Below are 13648 nucleotides of genomic sequence, written 5' to 3'. Positions count from 1 at the left end.
ATGTGTTTGCGGGAACTGATAGAAGGGATCCTTTGTCAGGTGGATGTGACTCAAAGCTGATTTCAAAATTCATTCCCAGTGAGACACATGAAAGTCTAACTTCACTGACTGTCAATAAAAGGGATGAGAACATGCTCTAGTAATCTGACCCCAGGCATCCCCTCTCTCTGTGTGCGCGAGTGTTCAGACTGAATCCACTTTGCAGCGGTTGGGGACCAACCAGCTGCTCGCTATCATGGGAAGTCAGATGGAGAGTGCATGCAGTCTTGTGACTCCTGTTACAGCACTCTAAATATAAACATCCACAGAGCCGAATTTGATATGAAACTGCGTTTGCGTTACAGAAGAAAAATATCAATAACGTGGGTGTAGGAAGTGTAGCCCTGCAGATGAAGTCAGACAACTTTCTGGCCAAAACGCTTGGTTTGGTAAATTAATTAATTTGTCTCAGTATTTCTGCCTTTTCCCATTTTATACTGGGTGTTTGTTGTTTTTGGTCCATATACTCCATTTTGTAACTGTTGTATAGTTTCTTCCTTTGGGTTCTCTAGATCACACTGCACTGCAGGTATGGAGCTATGAGTAGAAATGCTTATAAAAATCTCTCCCCTGTAGTCAAAGATGTTGAATGCATTTTTATAATGTCTAAATGTGTGTGCAACATCTTTCTTTGTGTTACAGAATGTTCCCTATTGTACATCCTTTATATAAAAGCATCACTTGACATTGGCTTAAGGGTTAATTCTTAAAAAGGGATAAAAAGATCTATATCAGGCTACAAAATAAGATTATTTATAATAACAATCAGGAAATGTACTTATTTCTTTATGTTGTGTCAAAGGTTGCTGTACAAAATGGAAATATTTGAAACTATGGATAATGTATGCATATTGTCATGTCCTACATGGTGTGGTTTTGTCTTCATCGTCTTTGAATCTGTGGTCTGTGAAAGTCAGAGTAACAGCAACGAAAGAGGCTTTAAGTGATTAACCTGACTTCATCACCATGTTATAGCCCAGGCCAAATATGACTCCTGTTTTGTAGAGCGTTTCTTTTCAAGGCAATGCTGAGCTTCATTTAACTTTCTAAATGCATTTAAAAGATACTCTTCTTCAGGTATCCAGGTATATATTTTGGCACAGTGTTTTTATTCTTTGCATGTTTCTGTCAATAATTTTGTGTAAAGTTTTCCAGATATATATATATATATATATATATATTTTTTTTTTTTTTACATATAACTGGAAAGAAGGAAAAACACATATTGACCCATGTAGCCTTTTCAATCCAATATGTTTTAATACTCCTGCCTAATGCTTGTGAATTCATATACATATTAATATTGAAATTATACAAGACCCCTTTCCTAGTATTATTTATCCGAGTATCCCAAAGCTAACTGCATTATTTTTGTTTTCTAACATGTCTTGAAGCGATGTTCCCACAAGGTAGGTTAAATATGCGTCTTTTATGTTCGTGGGGACCTGTATATATGTTAAACGTACATTAAACGTCACACACACTAGTTAGGTTTCCACACACGCAAAAAAAAAATACATAAACAAATTAACCAAAAAACATTCTCACACCCGAAGCCTAAACTTAAGTTAACAAAAGGGCAGGGGTATTTACAATAGTTTAAATTAACATTGCTCCCTCCATATTCTACATTTGGAAATAACATTATATACATATTAACTGTATGTTTAATTCCCATTATTCTTTTATTGCTGATCTAAACTATCTCTTCCAGAGGATATAGCTTCTGAATGGACTTTTCAAACCATTTTTGGAGGAAGATCTCAAAGGAAGTTATTTAGCTACGCACGGCACATTGAATTAAGCATTTTAAACTTAACTAGGGCATCACTGAAATGCTTCCCCTTGTGATTTCCTGTCTTGCAACCATGAGAGCTCTTCCCAAGTTGTTTAATTGGTGGAAAAGTCTGTTGTTGTGACAAAATACAATCTAAGCAGATACAACAACAGAGAATCTTGCAAAAGATATATAACAGTAACCATAAACAGCAAGAAAATGTTATTATCTGTCCTTTAATTTAGATAATGAAACTCTGGCTATTAGTCTTACATTGATGATTTCAGAACAGTTTACATTATGTATCACCATGTGATAATTCAACTAGGTAACTTGCAATTTGTTTTTCAAAGAAGCATGACATTTTGAAAGGAGATTGCATTGGTCTCACAAGTAAATTTAAAATATTGTTTAGTATTATACAAGTCCTGCTGATAGGTCATGCATCTTTGAATCATGAAGACCCGTCAGCAGAACACAATGGAGGATGAGTTGGAAATTTATCAAATCATTTCTCAGCCTTCATATTTGTAGCTCATATTAAGTAAACACTCTCTTTTTAAAATAAAATGAAATGTCTTTCAGATCAAGGAATTAGAATCGTATTGGATTTATTTTTCGTTGTTTTCTGACTTATTACTTGACCTTTGAATGTTCCAACCAAGCCTGTGAGTTGAGCTTTGGTGTCTTAGAAATACAATGTGGATCATTTTAGAAGGTGCCAGGATCTCACTTTTGACCATTTACCTCCCACCAGCAGGGAAGACAATATTATGACAGTATTTTGTCCAGGTCCAATGTTTTCTGTGTGTAACACTTGTATATGTGTGTTGTGTTGAGTCTGTCGTTCTTCTTACACGTCATAGTGTGTTTGTGCATGCAATGTGAAATCTTTTTGAAACATCTCATGTGAGGTCTGCAGGTCTTGGGAACATTTGTATTTATTTTCCATTGTATCAATCCCTTTTGTTGTTTTCTTTAACAAGCATGAGTTAAGCACCATTCTGTTTGTCTGCTTCCCCCCCATAACACCATGATACTATTGGCTTTGGACTTCAGCCAGGAGATTCAGATGATTTAAATTAAATGAACATGTTGTTTAGAGACATTTCAGTGGGGTCTTGCAGATAACCAGGCGTGGAAATTTACTGGAAACTGTCCTGCAGTTTAATCTGCGCTGACCTTCCGATGCTCATCCAAACTTTAACAAAGAAAAAACTGAAACCCTAAACATGTGCCCCCAAAACAACACAAACTGGGTGAAATCCAGGTTCACATTTCTTTCAGAAGTCTGCAGAAAAGGTGAAAATTTATTATTTCTCTTAGCAGATGTGCTTTAAAAAGTATATGGCTGACCAGTATTAATACAGACATATTGTGCACAGCTATTTAAGTCATTAGAAAGAATATATCTGAAGCCTCAAAAGCTTTTAACTGACCTGTTGGCATCTATCAAAGCTTTACAGCTTGTGTATAGAAGACAACCTTTCCTTGAAATGTCACATAAGAATTAGATAATTGTTTATCTAATTTTACACATCCAGTGTAACAAAATGACTCAACCAAGGACTAATAGAACTCACATTCATTAAATTAAAATAATGAATTTGCTGTAATAGAAAAGCTTCCCACAGCTAGAGCTAAAGCCAGTAATATTTTGACAATGAGGAGGGTGGTATATAAATGTAAAAATATGAACAGGGTCTTTCTTTGCATGTAGGCATTTGAATTACCCAAAAACAATCCCTATGAGACATTTCCCTTCTTGGAAACATTTGTATCTTCTATTCTTGGTATAGATTTGCTATTGTGGGTGTGAACAGGAAATAATCTGCTGTGTACTCTGACTGGTGTGCTGTTTGTGGTATTAGAATTTAACATGCAAGAGAGGCACCAATACTGTGCTCCGCTTAATCAAAAATTCTGTAATCAATGTTTTAATTAATACTTTTACCAAACAGACTAAGTATATGTAGTTGCTAAATAAAATGCTTTTTTTAAATTATTCTCTGTATAGCTACCAAATATTCCAGGTAATTTCAGAAGACCCCAATAACCCCTTATAAATGTCCCTTGAAAAGTGTTCTCTGCTATGTTAAAAGGTAGAGTGAGTTTATAAAAAAAATATATATACTATACAGAGTATTTACCCTGATGATGAAGTATTGATTTCTCTCTCTCTCTCGCTCTCTCTCTGCGGTTAGAGGAGAAAATGTATCTCCGCTATCAAACGGATAGTCTGGGCTTTGCCAGGCTCTTGCAGCACTCTTCATGCTGGTACAGCCTTAGTTTGCAGTCGGGCATTGTTTTGCTTGGCACCATTGATATTCATCCCTTTGCATAATCATACAGTATCCAGACTCATTTACTAAGGTTTAATGTTTACTGCATAATGAAGCAGTTTTTTTGGCAGATACCTTATATGTCTGCGCTGTCTCCCAATTTAAATGATCCCGCTCTCTGTGAAGCTCATTGGCTTTTAAGTGCATGCCAGAATACCTTTGTGATTCCCTAAGGTGCGCATAAAAAAAGCAATGCAAAGCATGCAAGTAACAATGTAATATTTAGCCAGATTATGCAGAGGTAGAGTTTTTTTCACTTCATAAAAAACCATACTATCAGAACGGTGTTGAAAAGTAGGATTTAGAGGGTTATAAATTAATGTGGTTCACACCAGTTATGAAATTTGAAACTTCCCCACCCAAGTCAGGTTATTGATACATAATGAAAATAGCATCATGACAGTTTATGGTTTAGTGTTTTATATGTGCATAATTTACACTTGGATTGAAAACTAGGCCTCACTTATCTCAATATCTTTCAGGAGGGGAGAAGGAAGCTCAATACGCCCCTCTCTCCTTTCTCTCCACATCTGTCAGCCAACTATTCTGTCTATTGGTCTGAGCACAGTTTTCTATGAGGAAACAAAATCGAAAAGCAGGCTGTAATGCTGAAAATGCTCCTGCCAGGGTTAAGATGCAACCAGAGGCCTACACTGGCAGCAGGCTTTAGATACTGGTTTAGAATTAACAGCAGCTCGACTCGGTGATTATACTGTGGATCTCCTGGCACTTTGTTTCTATTCATTTATTTTTGTATTATTATTATTTATCTTCATTGTTTCATGCTTTTCATATCACAGTGCAATAAATATGACTTTAAGGAATGCAACACCCTTTTGCATGTGGCTACACCATTAATTGCTACACCAGTCTGAATTTGGCATAGAGAGCTATAAGTAGGGAAGGTCGGGCTGTGCAACAGTATCTCTCAAAGTCGACACAGAACTGATTGTTAGCATTTTAGTGGCCAGTGTTATTATACACCGCTATACACAGTCAATGCTTCCATGGTGGTCAGCTATAAAGGGACTCAACTTGGGAGTAAGTTGGAAGGGTCTTTGCTAACGAGTAAAATGTGCTCGCTGTTCACTACAGAAGCATAAAAGGGATGTTAAGTTAATGGACTAAATTGCTTATTGCAAAAGCAAGTTGCTACATATAGACAGAATAGAAGGACATGTTTCCTTTTTGTGGTGAAGAATCTTGCGTATGTGGCATTTAGATGTCAGAGGAAACACGAATATAGTGACTCAGGACCCCTTTGTGTTAAGCCTGGTGCTTTATTACCATGGCAATAAAGTAACACACAACGCCAAAACCAGCCGCCCAGTTTGTGGGCCACAGGGTGGTTGGTGCTTTTCCCGCCCTGTTAAGGTTCTTCGATGTTTGGGTATGAATCGCCATCCAGAGGTTAAGCAGGCTTGGTTGTGCCTGAGGGTTGCACATTGTGAAAGGTGCAGTATTCAAGGTGACCCTGAGTGGGACCTTTATTACAACCTATATTGCATTGTACCATAGTTGCCTAATTGATCATCACTGACATTGACTTAGTAAGTGAGTAGATTATATATATATATAAATATATATATATATTTGTTATTTAATAAACCTACAATGAATTTAAATATTTTTTGTTCCATATTTTAAATCGGTAAGGCTGGGCCTTGATGCAGAATATGCTTTCCTGCTTCCTGCATTCATTTCCACTTGACTTTCAAAACACTGACTAATCATAATGAATACTAAAAAAATACAGATATGGATGCAGTTTGTGTATGCGTGTGTCTGTGAGTGTGTGCATTGTATTGTCTGTGTATCCAAGTGGGGACCTATGTGTTACATCATATTCCCCAGTCAGTCATACAGACATGTATGTGTGTGTAAGCCTATAATATTGCATGATTAATTGAGAGCCAGTATTTTTGAGAGGTAGTGACTTGTAATGACATTGTGTGTGGACAAAGGAAAATGGAAAAGCAAAATAATTCAACCTTTCCTTATCCTTTTATATCGAGTGAAATAAAATAACCATCTGATCTGTAAGATAACTGTATTATCGCTCCAACTCTGGTCCACAAAATTTGTGATTTTGCAATGAATCAGCATGAAAAGGAACAGTGGAACACAGATGACTGACAGTCAGATTTCAGGGAATACAAAAATATATTCTTAAATTATCTTGAATACCTTGAATACATTGGCAGTTTCTGCAGGGTAAGCCTATATAGTGTGAATATCGTCACCCTAAATATGTAGGTAGATAGATAAGAGAGGAATGTGTTTAGGGAGAAAATCATTATAGGGATTTGATAGACACTATCTGATACACCATTCTTTTGCAGGTTATCGGTCTTTAATGAGCAGTAGTGTGTTCTGCCACTGTAACCCCACTGTGAAATACAGGAAGTGTCCCTTAATACATTTTGTGTATGGCAAGAGTGGATTTTTTCACATAACTTATGTGGATCTTTATATGGTTAAAGCACAATTATTGAGCAGGCATACATCTCTCCATCTCTACTTCATCTCCTTATGTGTCTGGCATATTTAACAGTCTTCCTGTTATGAGCTCAAATGCTAGGGGCTTTGGGAATTCATTAAAAGTGTCTGCCAGTAAAACAGCTCACCTCCATTCTTGACATAGACATTGAATAGCCCTTAAGGAAGCCAGCCAAGTGTCAATGCTGTATGCAGGATTTAATAGATTTAAAATATTCAAGGAATTATTATATGGCCTCTATGATGGTTCTGAAGTTACAGTCTTGGGGCAGTTAATTGGCGCACCCCAGTGTAATAGAAGGAGGTTGTCTTTTAACTGGTTAGCTGTGCTTATTAATAGTTTGGACAGATGCTAGCAACAGAGATGTCATACCAGCTGTGATTGGCTGACAGATAGATGATGACAAGATCATTTTGGAATTGGAGCTATGAGGGAGACATGAAGCCAATAACGTCTCTCTGAATATTTGAAGAGCTTAAGCCCCTCAAAGGACATCTTCAATTTTCTGTAAATTAAAGCATGCTTGAAAGATGCCAACACAGAGATCCTGTTTGAATTGAATTGTCCTGAATATGCATATCATATCAATTATATTACCATAATTTCCTCATTTTTTAAGTGCTTACAGAGCAGAGATATTTCTATCAGTACAAACAAATGCATACTAGGATGTTGTGGTGATTTATAAAAAGGCACATAATTGTAGCGAAAGGTAAGAAGAAAAATAGGAGCACAGATTATGCAAATGTATGTAAATGATCCTTCAAAAATGTTAAATTAGAAATGTATTGGGTAGGCGTGGAATGAAAGGCACTCTTTGAACGCAGTGTACAATATTTGAAGCAAAAGGCAAACTGCAACCAGTGATTCATTTTGCTTTATCCACTCGAATGTGGCTCATTGTCTATTTTAATTTCATTTTATTTTCCATTTCAACCCATACAAGCAAATACAACATAGAACTGTGTCATGTACTATAAAATACTAACTTGTGTCAAGGGGGATTAATTTCTTCATATGATAAAGATCTGATTCACCTACCATTTAAAAAAACTATTTGAAACACTGGCACACAAACTGCATTCATATCCGTTACTGAGATCGATGAAGTCATTTTGTATGAGGCTGAAATTCCTGGATATGCTCTCTGAAGTATTTTTTTTTTTATATATAAGAAAGGATTCTGCCAGTGCTTTCCTCTATAAAAATTTACTTCAAACATATGAGAAGTACCGTGCACATTAATTAGTGCTTTGCATGTGTGTTGGAAATTAAACATGTATGTTTACTCCAGTAATCGAATTTTGTTTTGCCCAGGCTATATTCATGAGTATTGTGGCTGTCTATTATGAAGATTAATTCTGGTAAGAGTATTCATTGCAAGACTCTAAAACCATGTTTGTGTTTGAGGCCTGTAGTTTCTGTTCCACTGCTTTAAGATGGTTTCCCAAGATGATCAAATGCTGCCTTTATCCCTGACCCTAAATCTCCTCTGTGCTGCCTAATGTTGTCTGTCTTCAGTGGCAGCATAATTCACCTCTCATTCAATCAGTTAGATACCCGAGCTCACGTGAGGAAGGTTAGGGACCAGGGATGGAACGTGAGCTGATGGTTTAGGACTCTGCTTAGTTCTCTCACCGACTGAAGTCACAAAGCTTAGGAGTTGGTGATGAGTAAGTAGATTTACACCTTCCTGCTTGTTTGTCCTGTCTTATCTCTTGGAGAGGGAAAAAACAAAAGTAGCCATCATTTCATGTGCTCTGAGGAATGCATATGCCTGGAGACAAATGTTTGCTTCACATTGGCTGCTGTACATGTCTCCGAATGAACACCCTGTGTTTCTGTGAAGTCTGCAGGATTGAATGCATTCCAAGCTGTCACCATGTGTAAGGCCAGGCTCTGGCTCCTACAGCCTATGTGAAAACTCTGACTTGTCTCTTGCAGGCCAGACAGCAGGCACAGCTACGTCACCAGATGGCAGCTGACAGCAAAGCTGAGTATTCAGCGTACCTGCAGAAGTTCAACCAGGAGCAGAATGAACATTACTACACCCTCATACCACACATTTTCCAGGTAAGCTAGGAAAGTGTGCAGACTATTTGGGGGCTTCTTTAGTGGTCAGATCCTGAAGGCCAAGATAACCACTCAGAGATACAGGCCAACCCTGTTGAAAAGTGTTGGGTGCATCACTGAGAAATATTTGCTGTAGTGGCACACCAGTACAGCACTGCAATCCAGCATGTTTTAAAAAGTCTTTTTAAATCATGGAGCTGATCCAATCACTTTTTAATTTGATTTTTTTAGTTCACCAGGTTATGAAGGTGAAAAGCAGCAGTGAATCCTTTATTTTATAGGTTGAGAAATGACACCAATGTCAATTTTTACTTTCATGTAAGCCTTGGAACGAATGGAAGGATTCCAGGAGACACGATTGAATCAGAAGAAATTAAGAACACAGATGAAAATGTGGTCTAAATGCCCCTCTCTGGTTTTGATGCCTGTTTTGTTCCTGTATATTTTCACAGTCAGGATTGAAACCTAATTTAGAGTCATTGGCAGGACAGGAACAAGTGGATTGCATGAGAAATGGATGTGTATTTGTGCCTGACTCTATGCCAAATGGAAACTGTGAATACTGTTATTTATTTTCTATTTGCTTTTACTGGCAATTACTTGTTATACTAAAGAGAAACACAATGTAGTCAAATCAAATGAATGACTTCAAGTGGATGTGAACTGTATAATTGATTCATGATTAAAAATTATAATAATAACAGTAAAACATTTGAGGAAAATAACATTTCTAATTTCGAATGTTGATTTGGATACTAGAGCGATTACTTTTCTTAATCTCCGTTTGGACTGGAGTGTCCTCGACAAAATGCATGTGTCTTGGGATCTTGCAGAGAATCCAGGAGATGGAGGAGAGGCGGATAGAGAGAGTGGGGGAATCAATGAAGACCTTCGCGGAGGTCGATCGGCAAGTGTTACCCATCGTGGGCAAGTGTCTGGATGGCATGACCAAGGCTGCCGAGTCCATTGAGCCCAAAACTGTGAGTATAATCCCCCTGCTGGGGCAATGCTGGAGAGATGTGTGAGTTGACTGAAGATTGATCCACACAACATGTAACTCCTGCAAATACATTCCCTGTGTAGTCTTTCGATATGCAAGATTAGAAAAGTATATAGATGTAATGTGTGCAGTAACATTTGATAACTGGCTGAAGAGTGAATTAATTTTGACAGCATAGATATTAATTTTTTAGGGCAATGTGTATACTTTTGGGTTACCCAAATCCTCATGTTGCTACTAAATTAATGTTTAATAAACAGAATCAAATAAATATCTTATTATAATAATGATAGTAATACTAATGAAAGGCAGGAAACATTAGCACTTTCATTTGGTCTTATTCATGTTCAGCTGACTGTTGATTTGGAAGTGAGCTTTGGTAGATTTACCCAAAGAAAAGCATAAAGTTCACCTAACTAGCTTCAAAACCCATCTGTTGAGATCACAAAGTTGGTTCTCAGGGTTGAGGGCTTAATTGAAACCAAAAGCATAACATCATAACAAAATCGTGCTCCTCTGCAAACTACTGTATAATTAGCATCCCTGTGTTATTTTCTCTATGGTACCACACAGCATAGGAAAATGCAGCATTTTGAAAGTGGAAGAAAAAAGGAATATGGATATGTAATGCACATATTAAATATGTATGCCCACAAAAACACACACACTTTGTCACCCCAGCAAAAGGAATTTCCATTCTGGCATAATTCATTAATAAGACTGGCTGTTGCCAGGCAGACTTTCTCACAGGCTACCTTTCAGGATTCACAAACAGCGGGAATTTCTCTCTCTAGTTCTGTGGATGAAAAAAGTTCATGACAATTAACATAATGTAGTATTTGCAGTGACCATTACAATGCAGGGAGAAACTAACTGAACGGAACTAAAAAAATACAGTTTGAGTTCCTGTTTCTGTTTTCATTTAAACTGTAAAATATTATCCAGGCTACAAACAAAAGGGTATTATTTCTTCCACTCTTTAGCGGTTGAAACAAAGCTTCCCTCCTCCAGTTGGAATGACTCCAGTTTTGATTCCTGTTGTTGGGGCGGATTTGGGATGGGGCAGGCCTGTCACGAGTGGGTGGTTGAGTTTATGTTCCTGCTAGGAAGGTGTCCGTTTCCCCTGTGCAAACTGGCTAAGCGCTCTCCACAGCGGGGGCTTCTGACAGAGACGAGGCAGGTGACACAGTGTGAAGGACACAGCGAGAACCAGATACCACAGCAGGAAGTGCAGATATTTAAAGCTGCTACACAGCAGCCTCTACTTTTAACCTCTTGTTGGAGATAACTTTTCAGCCAGATAGTCGTGATACACCAAGACAACAGATATCTGTGTAGTGTGTTTTCTGATCCCATATACTCTGATACTAGACCCCTCTGCATTTAAGTGACTTTTAAGTGGTGACTTAAGGCAGCAGTCAGTGCAGTGGGATAAGGCAAAGATTTGAATGGAGAATATTGCTTATAAACAGCAAGGACCACAGTCACAACAAGACTGACATTTCCATTCTGCTTCATTTGATTTGATTCTCCACCACAGTACTGACTGCCGATCTATGTATTCTCCCTAGATGGTGTCATGGTGTCAATGATTTTGCACCTTAATCCAGTTCTTTCAATGGCAGCTGGCTTGTATACTTGATTGAGAAATTAGATTCCACATGTGTCCAGGACCAGTAAATCAATTGGAGTTGCCATTCCTCCAGTTAAGAAAACAGAGGACTGTCATATATACTGTCAGCCCGGTGCTGTCCTTATCAGCGCAATAGGGAAAAACAAAGCTGTCACCTGAAATGAGAGTAGTTGGGAAGGCATAAGAAAGGATTTCATTTTAGCTCATTGAATAATCAGCAGTGTGTGGATGCAGTGGCAGTATTGGTGACCACTGCACAACCCCCGTCTTTGAAAGTCCTGGACCTCCTGCTGAGGGCCGGATTGAGGCCGGGTCTGGCAACATAAATATTGAGAGCTGGCTGTGTGTATCTGTGATCTGTGGAGGCAGGCCAAAGCCGCTTCTCCACCAGATGTTTGGAATCCAGCTGCAAAGAGAACTGTAAATAGTGGAACACTAGTGATGTCACTGGTTCTTTTTTTAACAGTTTTCAAGCAGCTGCCTTTTTATCTTGTATCCACCCTTCCCATTTGATACCATTGTAGATTATACCTTTATTTATTTTCTGATAAAAATCCATTGTTTTCAGCACAGTCCTTTATTTTTCCTTGAGTTAAAAATACACACAGTGTATTTTGTATTTACTGCTACTACAGCCAAAGCCTTACTGATTTTGTCTTTCTTGCAGTGTACTTGGACTATCTTGTATTGATCACACAATACATTATTTCATTATTTAAATTCCATCTGTGTTTTCAGAAATTACACTTTCATAGAGATGTCCAAGACTGAAATTAACTTCAGTCTTGTCTTCAGCATTCTCCTTTCTAATAATAATTTACATATTTGTATTCATCTTGTTTAACAATTTAAAAATCTGTGTTCACAGATGCTCGTGCACTAAAAAACAACCAAAATAGTCTCAACAAGATGGTGTACCACACTTTTTACCCTTAAGAGTGTGTGTTCTGCACACGGACCAACTGACCTGCTCTGCAAAGCAGTGCTCTGATCACCTGATCTCTCTGCCCTCTGTGTCTGTAGGACTCTAAGCAAGTAGTAGAAGCTTTCAAATCTGGGTTTGAGCCCCCGGGAGATGTGGAGTTTGAGGACTACAGCCAGGCGATGAAACGGACTGTCTCAGAGTCCAGTCTGTCCAACACACGTGCGGATGGCAGGCCGGAGAAGCCCACCAGCAAGACCAAGGGCAAACTGTGGCCTTTCATCAAAAAGAACAAGGTAAAGACAGCGCTGACCCCAACAGGGGCCGCACACCTTCACAGACAGGGTCGCCCACCAATGGGCCACTGGAGGCAGACTGCGTATTGACGAGGGGAGTGCTTAGTGTAGGTCCAGGACAGCGCTTCATGACGTTCGTGTGTAGCACTGTTTTCACCCAAGCTTCCAGCGTTCTGGTATTCTCGGATCATTTTTATTTATTTACTTATTTATTAATCAAGCGGTTTATATGTGTTGTGTTTTTATGTTTATGTTTTTTTGTGTTCTTGTCTATTATTATCATCGTTGTTTTTTTCTATTGTTACCATTGGGTTGTCTTTGTTTTCCTTTTTCCCCCTGGTTTTTTTTCGGTTCTACATTTTCATTTTTTAAACATTCTAACGAACTAATGCAATTATCACTCCTGAGTTTCACAGCTATTTTTTATTATTATTTATTTTATTTTATCTTACGTTTTCTCCTCTTGTTCTTGACGCATCCTCTGTGTTCCACCTATTTCTGTCCTGTTATTACCATTCTCCCTTTTTGCAAATCTCCTGGTTTGGCTTCCCACAATCTTCAGCTGATGTATGGCCCTACTGTCCACTAGCGATAATGTGGATTTTGTACAGTTGAAGTCCTGGTGGATACATTGTAAAAACTGAAAGGCTATCTTCTTTAAAACGCACAGAAGTTGATCGGATCATTCCTTTGCGTCTCAGAGGTCTGGGGGGAAGAGTTTTACCTCAGGCAGTACTGTAGACTTTTAAATTCCTGGCCATTGACCACTGTGATAATAGGAAGATTGTGAACAAATCAGACTTGTTTAAATCATCCTGTGCATACTGTGTTGTCTGTTTTTAGTAAACAACTAGTATTCTTTAAGAGAAAGATGTTTGGAATTACAAAATGGCTGATTTCCTATGACCAACCAATACACTGCTTGACTGATGTAACAAACTCGGAGTCTATTACAAACTATGAAGCATTAGTAAAGCTTTCAGCAATGTGAGAACATAGAGTACAGCACCTCTCACTCTAGATAGTGGGGAGTAGTAAGTGAAAGGACTTCAGATTAAAAAAGTGA

At 38.1% G+C, this 13648-nt stretch overlaps 1 protein-coding gene across 14 annotated transcripts in view; it reads left to right on the top strand.

Moving 5' to 3' along the window:
* Nucleotides 1-13648, top strand: part of fnbp1b (formin binding protein 1b) — a 90274-nt gene that overhangs the window by 55192 nt on the left and 21434 nt on the right. For all 14 annotated transcript variants that reach the window (XM_066713007.1, XM_066713008.1, XM_066713009.1 and 11 more), the window contains exons 7-9: nt 8603-8731; nt 9565-9711; nt 12388-12582. In XM_066713007.1, coding sequence (XP_066569104.1) covers nt 8603-8731; nt 9565-9711; nt 12388-12582 — 471 coding nt within the window. The remainder of the gene's footprint in view (nt 1-8602; nt 8732-9564; nt 9712-12387; nt 12583-13648) is intronic.

Source organism: Amia ocellicauda, chromosome 9, assembly GCF_036373705.1.
Source record: "Amia ocellicauda isolate fAmiCal2 chromosome 9, fAmiCal2.hap1, whole genome shotgun sequence".
NCBI lineage: Eukaryota > Metazoa > Chordata > Actinopteri > Amiiformes > Amiidae > Amia > Amia ocellicauda.
Note: the sequence above shows the minus strand (reverse complement) of the source record. Positions and strands in the feature narration are given on the sequence as shown.